At 40.8% G+C, this 25,022-nt stretch overlaps 1 protein-coding gene across 7 annotated transcripts in view; it reads right to left on the bottom strand.

The window, feature by feature from the left end:
- RNF144B (ring finger protein 144B) overlaps positions 1–25,022 on the bottom strand; it is a 167,847-nt gene that overhangs the window by 104,060 nt on the left and 38,765 nt on the right. For 3 of the 7 annotated variants that reach the window (XM_070584139.1, XM_070584136.1, XM_070584140.1), the window contains one exon: positions 13,260–13,515. The exons of 2 other annotated variants lie outside the window; for them this stretch is intronic. Coding sequence is in view for 2 of the 5 variants with exons in the window: in XM_070584133.1 (XP_070440234.1) it covers positions 13,399–13,479 (81 nt within the window). In the remaining 3 variants the exon portion in view is untranslated. The remainder of the gene's footprint in view (positions 1–13,259; positions 13,516–25,022) is intronic. 2 more of the 7 variants (XM_070584133.1, XM_070584134.1) reach the window with 1 other exon arrangement.

Raw genomic sequence — 25,022 nt, 5'->3', positions numbered from 1 at the left:
CATGTATTGTAGCTCCTTGAGTCATCCAGGACCTGAGTTTATTCTGTCTTCGTGTTCTACAATCCCGTGTTGGGCTTCTGTTTTCAAGATCTCTTCCTGGTCCAGGATGGCTGCTGGAACTCCAGCTACCATATTCAAGACTAGAAGAAGGAGGAAAGAAAAAAAGAGCAAAAGCATGTGTGCCCTCCTTTTCAACAACCTTTCTAGAATTTCCCAAACACTTATATCAAGTCTTACTGGCTGTAACTTAAACATGTGGCCACACCTGGCTGCTGTGGAGGCTGGACAGTGTAGTTTTTAACTGGGCTAAGGTTCTGTTGCTAAAGGAGAAGTTGAAAATGGAATTCAGGAAGGCAACTAGTAGTCTCTGCCACAGATGAATAAATCAGCAACACAACTTCAGGCTTTCTCCATTCCATCTGCTCTCTTTGGCTTGAATCACTTCATTGTTGTATGGTGTCCCAAATTGTTACTGGCTTTAGGAAACAAGTAGGACAGGAAACATGAAGTCCTAAAACTTGACACCATTATCTTCTGCCACGGTTGAATAAACTGAAAACACCAAACCACATGCACTAGCAGGATCTGTTGTTCAAAAGGTCACAATGGACTCAGTTAACTTCAAAGAATGGGATTAGGATCAAAGGCTATGCAGTTAGTGTACAATACCCATACCCCTTCTGGGCAAGGTACGCATCAGGCCAGGTCTTTCTTAACGTAACCCTAGGCTAAGAATAGATACCGAGATTCTTCTACATCCTGCTGAGAACAGGTATACAAAAAGGTATTCACTCTTCCAATATAAATCACCCAATTTTCTTATATATATTTGACCCTGAAGCCATTCTTATAGACTTTGTGTGAGATCAAGCAGCTAAAGCAAGATGCTTTTCACTAATGGGCGGCACCATCTTGCACAGAAAGTAGGTTACCACAAACTTCTGTTTTTGTGTCCCACTACCTATTTTATGCAGCTTGCCTCTCACTCCTCCCACACCCATTTAGGCACCCAGTGACCTCGTGATGCCGACAGATTAGAGTCCTAATCATAGCATGCCCATTACAAAGCAGCTGATTCCAAATTCCCCAGAAGTTGCCTATGTCTCAGACCATTCTAGAGAAGGTACACTATTGCCTCACAGCAATGACGGTAGTGTTAGTAAGATAAAGACCATAACCAATGATTGTCCCTTCTAGTTAATGCCTGGTGAAAATGTGTATCTATATAAGACTCCCTTTAGGAGTGTTATGGGCTGAATCATGTCCCCCTAAAATTTACAAGTTGAAGTCCTAACCCTCGGTATCTCAGAATGCAACTGTATTTGAAGCTAGGGTCTCTAAATAGGTAATTAAGTTAAAATGAGGCCATTAGGGTGAGTGCTAATCCAATAATACTGGTGTCCTTATAAGAAGAGGAGATCAGGACACAGAGATGTGCCAAGGGAAGACCATGTGAAGACACAGGAAGACACAGCCATCTACAAGCCAAAGAGAGAAGCCCCAAAAGAAATCAACCCTGCTGACACCTTGAATTTAGACTTCTAGTTTTCAGAATTGAAAAAACAAATTTTTGTTGTTTAAGTCATCTGGTCTGTGGTACTTTGTCATGACAGCTCCGGCAAATAAATATAAGGAGTAACTAAGTATTTCAAACAGCACCAGTTTTAGGACTGGTGTGAAGCCCCACTGAAATCACACCAGTTCAACAGTTATCTCCTTTGCTTGCAGGTAGTCCTAGACCCAATCAATGGCAAAATTCTTATGGATATCAAAAAAATAATAAATCTATAATTTGAACAGCAAAAGAAAGTAGTATTGGATTATCACACAAGGCATAAAATAGGCATTCATGAGTCCATACTGACATAAATAAATGACAGAGAACTGACCAATCTCCCATACAGAAGAATTTCAAATAAATTACGTAAATACTCCACCCTCAAGGAAGTGGAACATAATTTCCCGATTCTTAAGTATGGACGACACATAGTGACTTCCTTCTAAAGAGTCCTGTAGGGAAGGGAGAGAACAGAGTCATTTTACAGTGGAGAAACTTGACAAACACTATCTCAGCCAGGTGATCAAGGCCAACATCAACAGTGACAAGACATGCTGATGTGAACAACACTTTACTTCTGTGCTCATCCTCCTGAAAACCCATAATCCCAGTCCAATCATGAGAAAAACATCAGACAAAATCTCCAAATCCCATTTGAGGGATAGTCTAAAAATATCTGACCAGTATTCTTCAAAACTGTCAAGGTCATCGAAAACAAGGTAAGTCTGAGAAACTTAGCCAAGAGGATCCTAAGGAGAGATGATGACTAAATTTAATATGGTATCCTGGAACAGAGAAAAGACATTAGGTAAAAACCAAGGAAGTCTAAATAAGTATAGACTTCCGTTAATTTAAAAAATGATGATAATAATCTATAGACAAATATGCCCTACAGAATTTCAACAAGTAAGTCTCCTTTCTTCACCATTGCAAGGACTGTCAGAAACTGTTGAAGTCCCAGCTGGCTGCAAAGCAGCTGGAGGAAGTATGCTCACGCAGCTGAAAAGGAGGAAGTTCATTTAGTGCACATGCCAGAACGGAAATAAGCCCCATACAGTTATCTGAGGCAACTTGTAGTGGGTGTCAGCGCTGAAACTAAAAGGCAGCATACAACAACAAGGAAGGTCACCTGAACAAGGCCACCCAACTCAGTAACATTCTCTTGGTGAATTCACCTCTACCCAGGGCTGCTCTCAGCCCTACAGGTTCAGCAACTACTTCATTGGTATCTTGAACTTAATCAAACTCATGGATGCTGACTCATACTAAGTAAACATCAGTGAGTGTGATATAGAAAACCAGAATGCCACATTGTCAGGCAAACACTGGGCTTGGTGGGGTGGGGCCTGAAAGTCTGCATTTCTAACAAGCTCCCAGATGATGCTAATCCTGCTGATCCGCGGACCACACTTTGAATAGCAAGAGTCTAGACAAGCTACATGGGAAACCAAAGTATCAAGTTTATTGGCAAGCTGAATATGAATTAGATCACAGGAGAGGCTGACTATTTAACTATTTAATGCCATCAAGCTTTGGTTGCCTGATGCCTCTATCTCCATAACAGAGATAAACCTACTAGCACTCAGGGGTTGCATTATCCTTGGCAGTTCACCCTTTCACATGAGTACTGTCAATATGCAGCATCAGAGACTCATCTTATCTATACTTCTACATAATCTCCTTCCACCCCCAGTGGGAGTAACAAATTCTTTATATATGCAAATAAAATGCCTTCAATTGGTTCATGAGCTGGTTTGCAGACTGAGGAGTCATTCCCTCCAAGGGGACCTGATAATTTCTGCACTGACCTAGCATGTATACATTTCCTAGGATAGGTCTCTAAAGAAATTAGTTCCCTTAGTCTTAATGGAAAAGGGGAAACATTACCCTGACACTATTGCCACAGTAGAAAAGATTCTCATTACTGAACTATTTGCGGAGCCCTGATTGAGTGCCAAGCACTTGTTAGGCACTGGGGATGCAGTGGTGAACAAAAGCAGATGAGACTCCACCTCTCGTGCAAGGTGGCACACTTTCTGTCTTTAGAACAGCTACCTAAAACACTTAACCTTATAAACTTCTACTTTGTCCTTCCAGCCAGCCTCAACTTTTGCAGGGGCTTGGTTGAATAGCCTTGAGAACACAGGCACCCAACGCTCAACTACAACCTGCTCAACCAGTCAACCGTGTTCTAGAGCGCTTTTCCTTGGTTTCATCATCTGAACTTTTATCTTCACGTGGCTGTGCAAAGACCCAAAAGTAATTCCCGTAAATTTCTGCCAGGTCAAATCAAAGCATACTAAAAATTAGCATATCTAGAAACCCTATAACAATCAAAGGAGAGCAAGTAATGAATTTACATACAGTTATGAATAAGCTTGTTTCTAATAGATTGGTTTAGCAAGAAAGGAAATAATGATTGCATTTCGCTCATTCAGCCACTTTCACACATCTGCTAAGGGAAAACACTGTTCAGTGGGTAGTTCTCAAAGTCCAGCATGCAGAAGAATCATCTGGAAAGTCTGTTTAGAATGCAAATTCCAGGGTCTCACTCCCCCTACCCCTACCCTCACCCCACCTTCTACTACCAGAGAGTAGGATTCAGCAGACTAGGGCTGGAGCTTATAAACCTGCCTTTCTATAAAACGCCCCAATCGATTCTGAGAAATACTGACTTAAGTCTGATTCTCTCTCTCTCTGTTAGTGGTTTCCAACCCTAATTCACATTAGATTTCTGTGAGGAGCCTTGAAAAGAAAAGTTCTCACGTCTGTACACCAAGACCTCAAAACAATCAAGTCAGAACACCCAGTGCATGAGACCCAGGTATGAGTGCTTTTTCAAGCTTCCCGGGTCATTGAACGTTTAGTGTTTCCGGGTGGTACTCTTTGTCTAGGTTGTCAGACATCAGATTCCAAGGCCTTCCCTGAAGATTCTGATTCAATAGGACTCTCTGAGGCAAGACTCCAGAGTCTATGTGTCCAAGAAGTGCCCTGGGTGATTCTTACCATGGGGTTTCAGCAATGTGTCTATCTTACTTAGCTGACTCAAAACTCCCATCCCCAGCAAGGCTGCGCCAGTGGACCTTTTGACCTCAGTTTTGGAGCCCCCATTCCACGTATTCAGCTCCAATCTGTCCTGGGTTTTCCCAAAGAGAGAGAGAGAAAGGGAACTCACCTTACTAAATGCTGCATGTCAATGAAAGCCCACTGCTTTATATCTGCAGTTGTAAAGATATATCTGCTTTATATACTGCAGCGACCTGGGTAGCCTCACTTCTATTATTAATATACCAGGATATTTCTCCCCCTTACTTAGCACTATGCACCAGGCACATGGTCTTATCAGCACCTAATATATTAACTAATTTAATCTTCACAACAATATTATGGATAGGAGCTCTTCTTAGTCCTAACTCTGTAGATAAGGAAACTAAGGCACAGATGTTAAGCAAATTGTGTAAGTTATCCAAAGTCACCTAGAGGATGAATTTGAACCCAAACATGGGGAACCAAGGCCTACCATTCTCCTACCCACAACACCACAATTATGCTCACCAAACAAAAGTTGAAGACCCTGACTACACGTTGCTTGCTGCCAGAATAAGAACACAGAAAGGATCAAGGAAGCTGATGATATTGACTCCCTACCATGTGTTCCAAGTGCTGGGCTAGAAGGTTTATATATATTATTTCACCAAATCCAAGAGTCAGATATAATCCCTATTGTTGAGGACACACTCTATTGCCTCACTCAGTAATGGGAAGAGTTAACAGTTGCAGAGCATTATGCAAAAAACAAATAAAGAGCCAAAGAAAGCTTCCAAGTGGATTTGGTGGCTGGATACTGAAGAGCAAGCCAGTTGTGGGGCTGCATGTTGGGGTGAGAGGAGGCTGAGTGGAGAGTGACTGGAGCTGGCTGTGGAAGGATTCTGGAAGGAGGTGCAGCTGGGGAGACCTTTGACTCAGAGAAAGGACAGGGCTTCCTGAGGTCTTGGGAAGGGACAGGAGTTTCATTCAGACATACTGCTCCTCAGGGCAAATCTCAACAAGTCAGGACAAATGGTGGAGGTCCACCCACTTCGAGGAATGACGTGACATGATGCTACCTTAAAAGAAAAGCTGATGTCTCCAACTCCTGTGGGGAAACACAGCAGCAATTCCTCTTATCCTGCTTTAGGTTTCTCCCTGAGGAGTAGTAAGGAGGGACAAAGGGGTTGCAAACCCGATGCCTTTAACTCCAAGGCCTTTAGCCATTTGGCAAGTGGCCAAGAGAGACTGCCTATGTCTTTTGGGAAAACAACAGTGAGTGGCTGCTAAGCACCACCTTTTTCCTATTTCTGTTTAGTGATACCACACATTGCCAATCCCAAGCAACCCATCTGTCTAAGAAGCGCCACCACGAAATTTGCCTGGTCTCCAGGGTTCTGGAGGTCTGATACTATTTGCCAGGTCACAGGACACACACTGAGGTCCTTGCTGAGCTGGAACTCTACACTGAACAGCTGACCAGAAAGGGTCCAAAATAAACCAGGGGCTAGATGCACAGAGAGGTTCCAGGGAGGTTGTAAAGGGGAGGCCTAGCGGGGCTGGCAAAGAACCTGCCCCCAGCAGCAAAGCACTCACGATTTATACCTCTAATCCTAGAATATGAGTTATTTGGTCTTTTCATGTGGGCTATGGACAGCTCTGCACTCAAGGTATTAACTGGAGCTGAAAGGTGGGCAAAATCCTGCAAGTGAATCCCACCCTTAACTGAAGCAGGGATGGAAAAGCTAGGATTTCTAGGAAAGATGTGTTCGCACACACGACTATAACAGGCAAGTTAGGGAATGAAAGCGACAGAATCACAGGAGTGAGGGGAGTAAATAAATAGAGAAACTGTAATCAAGGCAAAAAGAATGTCCAATAAACAAAAGGAAACACATGCAATGGTTTTCACCGAACGGAATAAATAATAAGTAAATATTGAAATCACTCTAAACATCATTCCTTTTTTATTGCGCTCCTACCATGACTTATCAGCAAATTTGCAAAACAAGCATTACCCCCAAAAAAGGAAAAAAGCCTGATTGAAGCTGATTGAAGGGTTCATTATTTTTCAAATCTTCCACTATGTATTTTATTTCCCCTGGGCACATGGGGCTGAGTAGACCATATACATCAGGCAAACCAGAATTAATGGTCCAAGCTTTTTTACTTCCTCTATTCAAGAAATAATAGCTGGCAGCATTTATAATTCAACATTGTTTCGAGGCAGACTGCACTCATACTGCCCACCTTTAATAGGTTCCACTTAAAATCCATATCTATTGTTTTCCCTTTGTAAATTATAAAGTCATAGTCTCCCTTATGTGCTTCACTGATAATGACTTCTCTGTCGGCAAACGGTGCAATACCTGCTTGCCACTCACTGAACCTTCAAAGCAAGTACCACCACCAAATGCTTAGTACATTCTCAGGCATATCAAATGAAAAACAAGCCTATTGTTTCTGAGAATTATTTGATGTACGTCCATGAACAATAAATCTGATGAATTCTCAACAAAAGAAATGTTTCTGAAAATACCTATTGGCTGTTTGCAGCCCAAAGGGCAGGGACTTTGTCTACTTTTCTCCCCACTGTGCCGAAGAGGCTGCATAGAACATAACACTTGGTAAACATTCATTAGAAGAATAGAAGTTGCCTAATGTAAAAACAAACTTATATGCATTTGTTCTGGCTTAAAACCATAAAAAAATGAAAGATATGAATTTGATTAGGCTCTCAAGTAAACACCTACATGTTTTTCTACATTTACATGTTTCTGGCATTTATGTACCTTATTTAGTTGAAAGGAAGTCACGTAAGAGCCATCTTACTTAATGACACTCATCTAGGAAGCCTGGAGCGTGGTATTCGAGTTCCAACTGAGCATGACTGTGCCATCATGTTCTAGCCGTGATGTCTTAGAGAATTTATTGACCTTTTATATCAGATATTTTATAAAGATATTTTATATCTTTATATACCATATCCACATATAATCTCATTTAATCCTCACAACCACCCTGTGATTATTCTCTACACTCTACAGATGAGGACATTTAGCTACTTGGCCCAGGTCACATACGTAGTGAGCACCAACACCAGGACTGACTTGCAGGTAGTGTGGCTCCAAAGCTGGCTCCCCCAGCCTCTATGCTATATTTGCATCTATGGGCCCAGACTGTCTCTAGGCCCAGGAAAATGGTAATCTTCTTGCCTCCCAGGAGAGGAGCTGGGAGTCTATGGTACTGAAGGAATACTTTTAACTCATACACCCTTATGTGTCCCTGGAACTTTAGACTTTATGAATGTATTCCCTATTCAGAAAAATAATACACTAAAAAAAGTCTTTTGAAAACTGAAATTGCTATGAGAATTGACAAAAATCAGCAATAATACTACCCTTTACATAAAGAGATGAGGGGAGTCTCATTTCCATTATAGCACCGAAAGCATTATGAAATCTTATAATCAAACAAACGCCCATCCAGGGGCCTGCTTAATCCATGCTGAAGTTTCTAATATAATCATTGCATTTGTCCTTATTGCTTCTTCTCCTCCACTTAGAGGTTTCGGTGACCATGCCAGGAGTGTGTCCACTTCAGGGTGTTTGTACTTCTGCTTCCCCTGCCAGGAGCCTCCGTCTCCCAATATCCAGAGAGGCTCCTCCCTCACCTGCCTCCTTCCAGTCGACACTTAAATGTCATCTTCTCAATCACACTCTTTAAAAAACTGCAGTCCCTTTATTTTTCTCTCCAGCACATATCCCTGTCTGATGAGACGCCATGTTTTTACTCATTTGTTTTATTTTCTGTCTCCCCACCCAGGCCCTTAGAACATCAGCTCCATGAGGATGAGAATTTTTGTCTCTTCGGTTCAGTGCTGTCTTCCTAGTCCCTGGAAGAGCAGCCTCATTTAACTGTTGAATGAATGACTTGACTGTGGCCTATGGCATCCTCCTCAGTTGAACATTTTGAAATTCTTAATTTAAAAACGTACCATATTAATTTCACAGGGCCAGCTTTGGGAAAGAGTGAGGAGTGATCTATGTAGTACTTTAAGAAAGAGAGAAAATCAACTTGTTCAAAATGTCACAACAAGTAAAAATCTACCTTTAAAAATTCATTCTTGGGGACAGCCCAGAGGTGTAGTGGTTAAGTTTGTGCATTCCACTTTGGTGGCCTGGGGTTCACGGGTTCGGATCCCAGGCATGGACCCAGTACTGCTCGTCCAGCCGTGCTGTGGCAGCATCCCACATAAAACAGAGGAAGATTGGCACACATGTTAGAGTGGCACACATGTTAGCTCAGGGCCAATCTTCCTCACAAAATAAATTCACTCTTGGAGGACCCTCTTCCAAAAACCTTTAAACTGCAAAAAGGGGTATGTTACAGCAGACTTAACTGAGCTGAACTGAGTGGTAAAGTGGAAAGCCTGTGGAAGCCGAATGCAGGCTATGGGTGTCTGTGCCAATATGCCCAGTATGTTATTTAACCTTCTTATACGTAAATTTCCTAATATACAAAAAGATGATAATTCTAACAGTGCTTAACTTTATAAATATCTTATGAGACTTACATTGGTTTCATGAGGATTAAATGAGGTTTAGTACAAGTGAAGCACTTGGTAAACTGTTAAAATGCAATATATGTACTAACTAAATATAAACTCCTGGAAGGAGTAACACAATAGATGTTTCTTTCAATGTTACCACCAAAATATCTAGTAAAAATTAAGTGAAATTTAAAGAATAGAAGAGAAAGTCAAATTTTATAGGAAGTATAAACTTAAAATGTCACAAAAAATGAATGCCAGGTTACCGAGCTTTGCACTTTTAAGCTTCCTGAAGCAAATTTGTAATAAAACCTACAGAAAATAGTGTGGTGTGCCTACCAGCGGGCACAGTTTAAGAATTTCCGGAGAGGGGGAAGAAAGTTTTTAACATACCACATTCTATACAAGCAAAGCACAATAACGCTGAGAAGCCACCTAGAAAAACTCAATGGCCACAAGCATTTAACTTCAATGAAGAAGAATGACTTGCTTGTTGATAAGAAAAAAAATGAATGAAAAACCAAAATTCTCTTGCTGCCTTTTTAATCATTTGTAAAAGCTTAAACGACTCCTTTCCTTGGGATATTAGAAGTGTACAATCTTCCAGAGGCCAATCAACTTTATTTAAAGGGTATGGTGTGACTGACAGATGTTCAACAGTCATTCAATCCTTATGATCTGCATAACAAATCAGAGCATGTGAAGGCAGAAGAGGTCTGAGGGCCTGGTCCAACTCCCTCATTTTATAGAGAATGAAACTGGCACATAGGCAGATTAAATGGCTTTCTGAACTCTCATATTCATTCATTAAAAATAGACACCAGAGGGACCAGCCTGGTGGCAGAGTGGTTAAGTTCACATGCTCCATTTCTCTGGCCCAGGGTTCCCAGGTTCAGATCCTGGGCATGGACCCAGCACCACTCATCAAGCCACACTGTGGTAGCATCCCACATAAAATAGAGGAAGATTGGAACAGACGTTAGCTCAGCAACAATCTTCCTCTCACATACACACACACAAAAAGACACCAGAGTCTAAGTGTTTCATTTAATGTGGAAATTACTTTTTTAAGGAAAAAAATAATTTTCCTCCTTAGCCAAAAGAAATTAAATACACTGGATTAAGGATTAAATAGCCCAGATCTCCTTCTCAGGGTCTTTTATCAGAGGCTTCTAAAGCTCCTTAATATTTCAATTGGGGTTTTCATACAAGGGAAACTAACAGCCCTTGTTTCTCTCTCAAGTTGAAAATCCTGGGGCTTGTTATTTTAACATATATTCAAGTTATAATTGTGTGCCTCTCTTGGGGTAGCTTCTAGACCCTGTAAATGTAACACATTCATCCAAAATAATATTTTCCTACCTTTATTGTGACTATATGTAAAAACACCCACATCTTTAAGAGGAAAACTTGGACCCTTTGTTGGAGAGAAGCTCCTGCCTCCAACTGAACGCATCATCCCTTTGATCGTCAAGTGATTCAGTGATTAGCATCACGTCTACTGGAAGAGACGCCAATAAATTCAAAGGGAGATGATTTAAGAATAATAAAACCACCTACACGAAGCAAAGAATAAAACTAATATCCAGACTAATAATTCCCAAGTGTTTGGGTATCATTTTCAATTAAAAGTGTGTTCCTATTAATCCGAGGAAAACCAGTGCTTTGTATCAGCTATCTAGGCAGAAACTCACACATGGGTTGAGCCTTCAGAGAAGTCTAAAATGGCCCTAAATATCACAATTATACCTGCCAATAGAGCCTACTATGTGCTAAGCATTCTACCCTCTGTTTTCCCACCTACCCCAAACCACCACCCTGCCAACTGGAATTATCATCCCCATTTTTGAGATGAGGAAACCAAGCCTTGAAGAGGTCAGTCATTTCCCCAAGATCACCTAGCTAATAGCTTAAGGAGCCAGGATTTGTACCCTAATCTTTCTAATGCCAAAGCCAGAATTCCTTCTCTAGAAATACCATGTGACTTCTCCCCCACTGGCCTGAAATTCACACCATTGTTTGCTCCCCTTAAATGTTTTCTGGAAATGTCTCTATTTTATCTGAGACAGTGACACACTTTGGCTAATGCATTCACTCAGATGAGCATGTCTGATTAACAATGACTGTTGTTCAACAGAAAGTAGGCTCTGTGGGGAGAGGCCAAAGGACAGGGAGGTTTCGCCTGTGCCAAGCAAAGCGGGGAAAATTAAGGACTGCGGGGCTGGCTGGCCTCTGACAGTATGAGAGCAATATTCAGATGGCAAGGCACCCCATCATAGGTATCTTTTTCATATTTTGAACTAATAGAATGAATTACAGATAATTTCAACCCAAACCATCCTATGAAAGAACTCTTCTGAAAATACATCTGGGAAAACCCACAAGTGAATACATCCAAGCCTATGGATATGACGGACTCAAAGAATCTGATGCTGCTACTCCTTAAAAAGTTAAGGGACATTCAGAAATTTCTGGTTGATTTTTAACATTAAGTCTGAGGAGCTCGTTCATTTAACCAATATATTCAAGCATATGTTACATGCCTGTTCCCAGATAGATTTCCTTCAGCTAAGTCCCCAGGTTTCATCAGGGAAACCAGAAATGTCTTCATCTTTAGCCTGAATGGTTCATGGACTGTGTTTGGCAGGGAACTTTTTGCTATTTTCATCCTAGTTGGGTAAGAAGTTGGCCTGTGACTTCAGAGTTAGGGGAAGCAGAGTCGTTAATACCAGGGAGTACCCATGAGGCTGTAACAAAGTTGTGTCAGGGCTGAAAGGAGCTATGCCTCTCTTAATCAGAGTAAGGAGTAGGGTGGGTGGGAGAAGCATCTAACGTTCTTTGCTCAAAACACAGAATATCCCTTTATGGGTGCTTCCTGCTTCTCTTTTAAGAGTAAAAAGGGAAAAAAGTGGGGCTGGCCGAGTGGTGTAGTGGTTGAGTCACACGCTCTGCTCGGCAGCCCAGGGTTCGTGGCTTCGGATCCTGTGCATGGACCTACATACCACTCATCAAGCCGTGCTATAGCGGCATCCCACATACAAAAATAGAGGGAGATTGGCACAGACGTTAGCTCAATCTTCCTGACCAAAAAAAGAAAAGGGAAAAAAAGGTAAATGTGGTATGAGCATGCTGAAAAGAAAATGAATAATTTGTATGTTCAAAAAAATATATTATAAATATCTCTGTTTTCCAAAGATTCTGATTACATGGAGATTTTTGAGGAACAGGTCATTATATAAAAGAAGGCTATGCTTATTTGAGTCAGTATGGAGTACAAGGAAAGTTATTAGGGAACATAAACTTTACATGGAAAATTATCCCAGAAGCAATGACATACCCAGCCAATTCGACCTGGAGTAAATCAAACATCACCCTTCTCTACAGGACAAAACTATTTTTAGTTACAACTGTAAAAGGAAATAAATAATAACAATGGCCAGAAAAGAAGTGTAGGCAGGGATCCTTATATTTATCTTAACTCAATATATGTAATCATGCCCAAAAAACCACAAAGATCACCATTCAAAAAAAAGGGAGAAAAGTAATGAACCAATACCCTTTAATTAATATATTTTCAGAATAAAGAGGGGAAAACATAGCTATATATTGGCCTAACTTTATATGTGAATAATGAATATTAATTTATCTATATAGAATGAATATTACAGTAACTAAGCTAATTTCAATTTAAAAGGTCTGAAAAAGTTACAATTTAGGTTAACTACTAAATCACACTGATGTAATATTGTATTTTCTTGTTCCTTCTTTAATTTTAAAACAAACAAGAATTTTAAAAGAAAAACAAATTTTAATTTTAAAGATGTTATTCAAATTGAATAAAATGTCACATGTAAACTAAAATTTACACTTTCAAACAAAAATTGTATCCCTTGCAATTTGCACTGTTTCACTGTTTCAAATTTTAAAAATAAATAAAAAGTCCAAATGGCCACAAAGAGCGACAGAATTGAAGTAAGCAGATTTCTTCATCTGTACAATCACTGTGCTATCATTGTTCATTTCGAATCTATGGTTTAAACACAGACACGTGTGGCTCCACAAGGGTCAGAGATTCGAACACCTGAAGGGAGTTCAGATACTGCTGAACTTTTAGGAACTTACGTAATGAAGGTGCGTGGATCACTCACATCAGGGGAAGCCAGTTGCCATGATGAACAGCCCTGTGGACAGGCCTAGGAACTGAGGCCTCCAGCCAACAGCCAGTGGGGAAGTGAAGACCGAGCTGGGAAGTGGATCTTACCCCAGGCAAGCCTTCAGATGACTGCAGCCACAGTCCAACATCTTCACTGCAACCTCCTGAGAGAAGCTGAACCAGCACCATGAGCCTAAGCTGCTCCTAGATACTGACCCTGAGAAACTGTGAGAAAAGAAATGTTCATTACTAAAAAAAGAAAAAAGAAGTGAATGCAAGTAGCTCAGTGTTTAAGTAGGAGTTCTCCAAAATTAATCTCCACACGGAACGAATGTTTATTAAAGAATAAGTAATACAAGTGTGCTAATGGATAGCTTACATATATATTATGAAAATTGAGTGATATCCACAGCAACTGCCTAGAACTTAGCCCAACAAAAGAGTTTTTTCAGGGAAGAGTATTTTATCAGTGACATTTGTTTAGAATTGTCATCATGTATTAAAAAGCAGACTGACTTTTAGTCAGTTTTATTACTGTTTTACATTTATACATAGACAATGCAACTGTCATTGCAATTCACCCACGGCAGGCCACTCCTACCGTCCCACCCTTAGTGGGCCAAGGCCAAGGGAAAAGGAGTTTTAAGTCAATTCTTGAATAAGATAGGAAATACAGGGGCCAGCCCGGTGGTGCAGCACGTTCTGCTTCTCGGCGGCCTGGGGTTCGCCGGTTCAGATGCCGGGTGCGGACATGGCACCGCTTGGCAAAAGCCATGCTTTGGCAGCATCTCACATATAAAGTAGAAGAAGATGGGCATGGATGTTGGCTCAGGGCCGGTCTTCCTCAGCAAAAAGAGGAGGATTGGCAGTAGTTAGCTCAGGGCTAATCTTCCTCAAAAAAAAAAAAAAGGACATAGAGAGTAAAGAACTACAAGAGGTAGAAGAACATATACATAGTTGCTACATCTGTAGTTTAAGCGTTAAGATTGCAGTTTAAGTGTAGATTCTTTTGCAGTATTTTGGTATTCTTGAGAGGGAGGTATAATTTAAATATAGTCATGCATTTAAGTACAGTCGCTTAAATACATTCTGAGAAATGCATTGTTAGGTGATTTCGCCCTTGTGTGAACATCACAGAGTGTACTTACACAAACCTACATGGTATAGCTTACCACACACCTAGGCTATATAGCACTAATCTTATGGGACCACCATTCTATACGCAGTCTGTCATTTTCCAAAACATCACTGTGCAATACATGGCTGTAGTTATATCTTCAATTATGACAAATATCCGTTTGAGCCATTTTTATGTACAAAATTTTTATGTATGTATCAGTGTTATTTTTTACTGCCACCAGAAGAGGAATAACTTACTCTCATTTTCTTGAAGAGGATACTGAAGGACACAAAAGCAAACTTGTGCCTCAATAGAGGCTACAAATAAAGAGATGTCCCTATTGAGATACCCCTGTTTTAATACAGGTTAAAAACAAGTACTAGATCCATTTGAGTAGTCTCCCCAGGAAAACCATGACATATGAGCACAATTCCTGAGCTGGTATCTGAGCCCTTATTCTCTAGGGTCACACTGGAAATCTTTTCTTAATTCTAGTAGATGGAACCACATGGCTGTTCATATCCCAAAGAACAGCCAATCCACTTGGAAAACCTCAAGAAACCTAACATCTGCTGGCAGATGAATCACACCACATTGTCTGCAATGACAACTGCAGTCCTGAGTGGCATCAAATGTGATGTGCAATCTGGTGCTAAGCCGAGATTGGGGTCCTGAAATCAAAACCAAGGCTGGAAAAGGAGACACCTCACAGACTCAACTAGCAGTCTTGTGAGCCCCAAATATTTTGCATGGCCCTGTTTTCTATATAGCTATTTGATTTAATAAAATTCAATCCGTTTCAATGTGAGTAATAGATACCTCTGTGCCAGGTCCCATGCTAGACACTGGGGGGTAGGGGGCTGGGAGTCGGGGATGGAGGTGAGGATGAATAAAAGAATCCCTGTTTCAAAAGGTTCAGAGTCCAAAAGGGGAGACTACAGGAACCCTGAGATAAAAATAACAGAACATGGCCCAGGTACAAAGGAAACACAGAAGAAAGAATGATTGCCATCTAGAGGCTCAGGGAAGGTGATAAAGAGTTGGGTTTAAAGGACAAACAGGAGTTCACTAGGCAGGAGGCCAGAAAATTGCCTCTGGTATTTCAGTACTAGTGAACATCATGTCAAATTCCCTCACCTACAAGTACCTTTAATACTGGAGACAATATCCATGACTCTTACTTCAGCTAGACAGCCACAAAGAAATTTGTAATGTCTATTTCTCTTTGTATACACAAAGCAAAATATTTACGGATAAACACATGTATGAATAAATGATCCATTTACCTTGTGCTAGAAATCCCAATAATATGCTAGTCCTACAATATCCCCTAAATATTATTTATTATTATGTTTACAGATGAAAATCCATTAGTTAGATCAAGGTCACCTGGCTAGTCAATGGCTGAGCCAGATTTTGAACCAGGTTTATCTGATGCCAATGGTTCTGGTCTTAATCAATACTCCAAACATCCTCTTCATAAACCATCTACATATTTAAACCAATCCCTTGTTTCTCTAGTAAAAATCTCCAAGTTGACATAGTTAGGTTCTCTTTTTGCTATGCTATGGAACTAGAGCTAACAGTTTCCTTCTCATAATTGCTTAAGCCAGAGGCCCCGTGTTCAGCATTTCCCAAATCATAACGCAAATGGAGTTACAGGGGGAAGTGGAAAGACGTTTGGTCTGCAGGACTTTGAGCTACGGTGGAGCTGTTGTGGCTTGGGGAGTCCCTGCTTCCAAAGCCCCCGACTTTCTGAGTAGCAAAAGGAAGAGAAACTCTGCAGCTGAAACGACTCAAGAAGGAACTTGAGATCATTTAAAACTTCTGTGTGCTTCATTTGACCAAAGGTTTTTCTGATGAAAACAGCAGAACTAAATGGACCCAATGGACTGAACCCAAAGAAAAGGGCTTTTCAAAGCTCAGACGACATCCAAATATTCCCCCCAAAAAAGGTCATATGGAGAAGAAAATGGGGGAAAAAGTGGGGGAGGGGAAAGAGTCCATGTAAAACAAAAGAGCCACTGAAACGCTGAGGTCAACGATGGAGATTCCCGCCCTTGCCAACTCTTCTTCTCAGTTGATTAACAGTAACTCCTGGCTCCCCAGCGCTAGTTCTCTTCACTCCTTGCAAAAGAAAATAGTACATGGTGGTCCACTTAATTTCTCCCCATCATCAGAAACAGCCCCTAAACAGCTAAATCTAAGATCTTTGAATGTGGCACAATTTTCTTGCTTTTTAAGGAAATTATATCGAATTGTGGTTGGAGAAAAAAATTGGTTCAGCATTCTTTTCAAAGTTCAGAACAGTCTAAATTATGGGTTTGGACACACAAGAAGAAGAAAGTTTTGTTTTGCCTTAATGTGATTTTAAACTGAATTAGTTGAGGCTGCTGCAAAGATGAACTATGTAATTAGAGCAATCTATTCAACGAATACAGCTACACTAAAGAAATACAGGCAGAGTTAAGGACAGAGACTTAAAAGCTTTTTTCTGCTTTCTCCATTAAAGTCATTTTTCTCTTTAGTAACAGGAAAAGGAAGTACAAATACCAGATTGCATATTTAATGTGCAAAAAATACATGGTATTAAATAATTTAAAAATTATATTTCTTAAAAACATAAATTTTATCACTTCTTGTAAAATAAATTTATCCTTTTTATGGAGGAGGGGGAATTCTTCCTGAAAGGGTTACTAAATGTATTTATTTACATTTAACATAGGTTTCACACACATAAATAAATCAATTGCATTCACAACACATGTAACAGGCAGGGATCAATAACGCCATGAGAATCATTCCTTTTAGAATGTCCTAATTTTTTAAAATAATTTTGAGGCAATGATGTCTTATTAAACATTTTTAATAGCCACACAATTGAATTAATATTCCCACTTAATTTTTAGGACTGAAAAGAATCTCAAAGTTTTCTGAAAAGCAGGAAGGAAACACAAAAATCAAATTTACACAAGAGAAAAGAGTCTTTTTATTAGGTCATAATAAAAATTGGGCATCATTGAGCAAGTTTTAGAAACAAGAAGGTCATGATGCCTATGAATTTGAACTTAGAATGTCTCTCCAATGCCCGACCTAACAGCAAGATAACAGGAGGGTCACAGTTTCAAAATACAAAGAAAACATACATTTTTTAAAGAGAGTTGTTTTAAGGTTTTTATTGAAATTGAAACACAAAAAGCTATGCCAGTAATCGCAGGACACAGTGAATATAACTTCAGGGAACAAATTACTAACTTGTTTAACAAGGAACCAGTTTTCAGAGTTCATGAAAGAAAGCCAGGTCTAGTGACGCATATTTAATCACTCACGGAAGACGATGAAAGTAAAAAGATTCCACTGGGACATTAAATATTAAAATGCAACATGAAGAACACAGATCCTTTAAAGTCTTGGCAATACATATTAACTTATTCCTCATACAAATTATGTGTAAGACAAAGGTGTTTATAATACCAGCAGCGATGCTGCTGTTCAAATAATAAGCAGGCAATATTGTTCCTACTGGATTAAAAGAATGAGAAAGCTTAAGAAGGGAATTTTCAAGCGCATGTAAAATGTGGTAAGCTACTGGAAGTTGGGACATGGAAAATTTGAAAGCAGTGAAGGTAATTCACTTACCAGGAAATGATATAAAAATAATCAACTCATTCAATGAAAACATAATGCAGAATTAGGTCAGCAACACTGAAGACATAATACAGAATCAGGTCAACAACACAGACCTAGAAACCTCTTTCCTGTCTCCCCACTCCATGCGTACTTCAGTCAATGCTGGCTACATTTTCACCAACCAATCCAGGGTTTAAAAGCTAGAAAAGAACAACAGTTAGGTGAAAGGAGGCCCCCAGCCTCTATGAGAGCATCAAAGTATGTAAACCTACGCCTCTTCAGAGCCAAGGGCCATAGGAACTTAGAGCTGGAAGTGGACGTGCGAATACGGCTGAATAGGACATTAACTGTCTCCACAAAGAACAGTTTTGCGTTGCTTGACCAGGAGTCAGCCTTGGAAACTTCCATATCTCTATCACCAGAGAATCTGCAAAGGAGGAAGGGAGGGAAAGGGGGGAGCTGCAAAACCCATCTCTCCCCATTCCAAGACTCTAGGTGGGCTGGGTGAGTGAGGGACGTGTCCCATCTGGTCCTGGTTAAGACTGGCAAGAGCAAGGTTAGCTCCTCCGCCTTCTCCTCTCAATTTCAGGTTCCTCTTCTCTCCCTCCTTCTCCCCAGATGTCCGGGACTTAGATGCTGTGTGAATAAAGCTGCCATACGTATACTCCAAAACTTTTGCCTTACTCTACTCTCCACTCCAATTCCTTCTTGCTCAGCTGAGCTAGGGATGCTAGAGAATGATCTGAAGATACTAATTCACATTAAAGTGTGAATAATTAACAGGCCTTCTCCCCACCTCAACTCCCCACTCTGTCTCGCTGCTAAATCCAGTCAATCTCCTAGTCCCTGTATTTTAGGCAGTTTGGAGGACTTTGGGGATAGGTTGGGGGTGGGGAGTTGTTTGTTTTTCTGTTGCCCCATCAATCACACCACTTGCTGGCCTTGAGAAGTGGCAAGGAAACAGCCAGGTGAAACTTGGAACTTTTTGAAGGGGCCCCCTGCTCTCCTTTCTCCCACTGCCAGTCAAGGAAGACAAGCCCAGACCACCTCATCCCACCTCCCCTCCAGTCTTCTAATTTTAACAAAGGAATGATGTTCTGACACATGCTGCAATGTGGATGAACCTTGAGCATATTACGCTAGGGGAAAGAAGCCAGACACAGGAGGGCAAATATTGTATGATTCCACTTATATGAGGTACCTAGACTAAGCAAATTCATACTGAAAGTACAAGAGAGGTTACCAGGAGCTGGGGGGGAGGAGGCAATGGAGAGTTCCTATTTGGGATGATGAAAAAGCTCTGGAAATAGATAATAGTGATGATTGTAAAACATTGTGAATGTACTTAATACCACTGAATTGTACATGTAAAAATGGTCAATTTTATGTTATGTATATTTAACCACAATTTTAAAATTACAATAAAAAACAAACGAACAAAAATTAGCAAAGGGAGACTAATCTCACACTTAGCTCCCCTAACCCTCAACTCACCCATCCCTCATTGAAACCAGTTTCAGTCCTGGAACTTCAGAGTCTGTCTGGCCTCTCTGTTTCCACTAAAGTTGGACACATCTGTCAACCTGAGCAAGTCTGGCCCCCAGAGCAGACCATGGAGGGACATAGAGAGGCTCAAGTGGCTCCTGATAGGATGTTCCAGAACAGAGCTGCAGAGGGAGTTCAAGCAATGTCTCCTTCTTGCATTTTTCTTGTTCTCTCCAGCAGCAGACCCCACTCTTGTTCCCCAAGCTCCTCTGTTCCATCCTTGAACCAAACTCCCCAGGGCTGAATTAGTAGGTGGCTTTGCTCCTGCATTCACTATGTTCAGGTGAGCCTTGCTATGACCCAGGCAAATCCATTCCCGACACTGAGTGGACTCCACTGGACCCTTGGCAGCTGGGGTGGGATGCCTCAAATAATTGGACTAGTTACTGGTAAAAAAAAATAAATAAATAAAGTGGAGTTTTGCCTCCTCCTTTCTTTACCATGTGCTTAGTATCTTTGTAATGCAACATTTATTCATTCATTCATTAGATATTAGCCACTAATTATTATGCCATGCAACTGTGTTGTATAGTATAGTGTTTAAGAGCACATATCTGAAGACAAACTTCCATGCACTAATGTGTGACCCTGGACAGTCTCCTCAACTCCCAGTGCCTCAGTTTCCTCATCCATAAAGTAGAGATAATAGTCGTGTCTATCTCATAGGATTGTAAAAAATTAAATGTGTTACACATAAAAAATGGTTAGGAAATCACCTAGCACATATTGAGCACTCAAAGTAAGTTGTTCTTCTTGTTATCTGAACTGCTTTATCACCCTCCATTTTCATTGCTCATTGCTGATGTGTGACATTTTTAATTCCAATGTCTGACACTTTCACCCCACAAAAGTAGAGGCATGTGATACAAGAAGGTGACTTCACTTTTTATTTAATAATTTTCTCTACAGTTTTTTCATCACTTGTACTATACGAGTCAAAATACCAGCCAGCCATTTGGCACATACTAATCCAACCAAAGTTCTCCACCTCACTAGAATTCTCAAGAAAGATAACCTTTTTTTTTTTTTTTTAAACCTGTAGGATCCAAAAGATGTAAGCAGAGGTGAATAGAGCGGAGGGGTGTAGACAGACAAAGAGTCCTGTGGTAATGTTTGAAACTCTGGCCTGTTATTCCCGTCTCTACCCCCTCAGACTTCCCAATTATATGAACCCACAAATTCCCTTTTTTTTTTAAAAAAAAAAAAGTTTTTTGTTTTTTTTTTTTAAAGATTTTATTTTTTCCTTTTTCTCCCCAAAGCCCCCCGGTACATAGTTGTGTATTCTTCGTTGTGGGTCCCTCTAGCTGTGGCATGTGGGACGCTGCCTCAGCGTGGTCTGATGAGCAGTGCCATGTCCGCGCCCAGGATTCGAACTGATGAAACACTGGGCCGCCTGCAGCGGAGCGCGTGAATGTAACCACTCGGCCACGGGGCCAGCCCCCACAAATTCCCTTTTTTGCATAAACTGGTTTGAGTGTGGAGTTTCAGTCACTTTCAACTAAGAGAGTTATGACTGATAACCTCAACAACGACCTCATTAAAAACAACAGTGAAAATATTGATCCCCTTTTGAGCTCTTCCCCAGTGTTATTTTTGATGTAATTTTAACGAAGAGTAATAAAACTAATTTTGGGGTAAAGGCCCGAGGAAACGGTTGCACACCTTCAATAAGTGAAGATGCTCTTAGGAACAGCAAACACGGGTTTAGAAGGCACCATCTTGAACCCAAGGCAGTATGTTCATCAAAGACTTTACAAAGTGTTAAAAGAACCAAGAGCCCCATCTTCCAGGCACTTCTGCCCTTCCTCGACACCTATTCCACCCTCAACCACACTGCACGAAAGATAGGGGTTCATGCTGCCTCCATTCACACCTAGAAAAGACTGCTGTCCACTGGGGGTACCCTTGCTGTCCCTTGAAAGACATTAGGCATTGCCTCCTCAGTGAGGTCTTCCCCTGCCCAGAGCCTGAACTCCTGGGCTCCCATGGCACTCCTCTTAGCATTTATGATTCTATCATCTTTTATTTCTACGTCTGTTTTACCTACTAGTCCTTAACATGCTTGAGGGAAGAGACTTCCACACTCATTTCACCAATCACAGCATCTGGCACAAACTTGGCACTCAATACAGGGGTGATGAACGAATGGGTTGAATCTTCCTGACACTGACCTCCTTAGGCTTCCGCTGTTGGTGTGTTTGCACACTGGACCAGCTGTTCACCACCTGCCCACATTCTCTGAGTGAGACCCATCAGGACCCCTGCCTCCCCCTGCTGCTCTTTGGCCCAGCCTCTGTGTCCTTTCCTCCCCTAATCTGCCTGCTGCTCCCAAGGCTCAGTTCAGACATTACGAGTCACGAAAAAATTATCAAGAGATGAAAATCCCCTTTGGGATCTGCTGAATTTTGATTTCACCATCACAGATGGGGAACTACGAAATGTACAGAATCTTTCAAGATCTAAAATGAGTTATCAGGAGCTACGAACTGTAGATGACCGTATACTGGAAGGTTTGAGCATCCAGAGACACACCCGCAGACAAAAGACGTGCAAGCACGTGCACACAGTTGCACACACACTCTCACAAACACATGCAAAAGATTACTGAACATTTTACAAATTTAGAAACGTGCTAAGAACCACTTTATGTTGGTGTAAGACAGGAGTTGCACAATCCTCCAACCAAATTATTTTCCTCCCAACAGAGACGAATGTTGCTAACATTTTATTTTCCCATGTAAAGAGTACACTATTCAACAATATGTTTATTTTAGTAGAAAATCAGAGCATTCTTCAGGAATTAAAAAACTGTGTGGCAACAATATTCAATAAAACCCCAGATGACTAAACAGTCTGGCCTCAAATATATGAGGGCAAACGAAGCTTACATCTACCTGGCAAAATGTTTATCTCAGGTGTTTTCATAGCATCAGAAATAAACTAATTAGACTTAATTTAACAACTCAAGTGATTTTGGGTCTCTCGCTTTTTATCTAGTCTGAATCCTAACAGGAAAGTCAATGAAATATAAATATTTAACCATCATTTTTGCTTCAAGGGAGGTTTGAGGTTGGGCAACAGTGCTTGTATGAGCATCTTCTAGCGGTTGACAAAGCTATCTGTTTCTAAAGTAACATGAGCCGTTGTAAAGAACTTATCAGGGCCCCCACACAGGAAACTACCTACCTCCCCCCTTACTTTCACAGCATCACAGACTTCACAATTTGAGTTAAAAGTAATTTCTAGACATGACAGCTATATGCAAATGCAAATTTAAGACTAAATCAAAGTCAAGTGTAAAAGTCGGGATTAGAAAATTCAGACTTGAAAAAGATTTAGGAGTCATTCTAGTTCAACTGCATCACTTTCCTAAGGAACACACTGAGAAAGACTTATAAGATTTACCCAAAGTCACAGAAGTGGGGACGGAACTGCAGGCTCCAGACCAGATTCAGATCAAACGTTTTCTCTCACAGTTCATACTGCTTCCCTGAAGACTGAAGTGCTTGCCCTAACAATCCACCCTCACCTATCAACACTTAGGATAAGAACAATGGGTGTCTCGTGTATCTAAAACAATATCATTAGGTTCATCTCTAAACAAGGACAACGCTATAATTGTTTTAATTGGCTGTATAGGGCTCCCTCCCTATCACTACTAAGAGAAAACGAAACCCCAATTAGTGAGGGCAGATTGCAACCCAATCTTTATCTAACCTTAAAGCATTCCTAAATTCCTAAAGATTAAAAAAAAGCCTGAAATAAAACAAAACTAGGATTATCATAATCTCCGGCCTGGGGTGTGGGAACAAACACACCAAAACATTTGTATTGAATTTGTTCATGTTCTTGGAATATCAAAACCATCTGATATGGATTTACCTAAGTTTTTATAAACCATTCACTATTGAAATTTACAACATCAAGCTGGTTCATTCTGTGTTTCCTTGTGTAAACTAAAGCAGGATTCTTAATTATAGTCTAAAGCGCCCTCTAGTGTTCATATGTAAAAACTTCAAGACAAGGGGCCATCCTTCCTAGCAATGGCTAGGGTCCCTTTTGGCCTTGGACAGTCCTGCCATCCTGTTTGGTTTAACATTTGCCTGGATATTTTCAGTCTAATGAAAATATTAATAGTTGCACTAACAGACGCTTGGATTGGCATAGTATCCCTCCGCTTTGTATTTCCAAGTTTCCTCCATGATCTTATCCAGTAGTGTGAGGCACATGAGTGTGCTATGGACTGAAAGGTTGTGTGTCCCCAAAAGTCACATATTGAAGCCCTAATTCCCAATGTGATGGTATTTGGAGGAGGGGCTTTGGGGAGGTGATTAGGTTTAGATGAGGTCATGAGGGTAGGTCGATCTCAATCTCTCTGTCTCTCTCCTCCTTACGCATATAAGGCAAAGGCCATGTGAGGACATAGCAAGATTCTGGCCATCTGCAAATCAGGAAGAGGGTTCTCACAGACACCAAATCTGCCAGCACCTTGATCTTGGACTTCTCAGCCTCCAGAACTGTGAGAAATAAATTTCTGTTGTTTAAGTCACCTAGTCTGTGGTATTTTGTTACAGCAGCCTGAGCTAAAACAGGCAGTGGACAGAGAGGTCACCCTAACATGTGGTTAAATCCGAAAGAAAGCTAACAATGACCCATCTCTATTTTCTCCAATCCTTTCCAAACACAATGGCACTAACATTTCCTTTTCAGGACAGCAGGGCACTTGCTTACAAAGGAAAATGCACTCAAACAGGAGCTGCCAGGCCAGCTAACCCCTCCAGCCTCTCTGAGAGCTGCTGCCCTTTGGATTTACCAGCTGGGTGTGCCACGCTCCCACCTTAGAAGATGCATGGCACTGCCACAGCACAGCTGGTGGGGTCAGTAGGAAAGGTGGGAAATTATGGGTTAGGGATATGTGAAATATTTGCAGGGAAAAGAGGCCAAGAATGCTGCCTTAGAGCATATAGAAACCAATCTGGACACTCTTGCCGTAACAATTTAGTCATCTCTTGTATGACGTATCTATAACTATCACGTTATTGTTTGGTGACATTTTATTTTGCAATAAGCCCTTTCAACCGCAATAAGCTCAAAAGTGGAAGTCTATATTTAGTAAACTATTAAGTGCTGAATTTCCAATTCTTAAGTTAATGATGAATGTGAAATTGCACAAAATGTCATCATTTGCCACCCCCTCAGCCATGAGGGACAAAATGATATCACTAACTGAGAGAAAATGGAAAAACACATCTGCTGAAGAGGCATTAAAATGGACATCAAAAATCAGTCGCTATTTTGAGCATCCTGTACTTGTAGTTTATGATTTATCCCACGCAGCTGCAGAAGGTGCTTACGTAACAGATCCAGCGATTGCTCTTCGAAATCGCCTCTGCCAATTTCTTATTTCAACTGTTTGTGTATGAAAGGGAAGCAAAAG

Source organism: Equus przewalskii, chromosome 19 (assembly GCF_037783145.1).
Source record: "Equus przewalskii isolate Varuska chromosome 19, EquPr2, whole genome shotgun sequence".
Classification (NCBI taxonomy): domain Eukaryota; kingdom Metazoa; phylum Chordata; class Mammalia; order Perissodactyla; family Equidae; genus Equus; species Equus przewalskii.
This window is presented reverse-complemented; position numbering and strand designations above follow the sequence as displayed.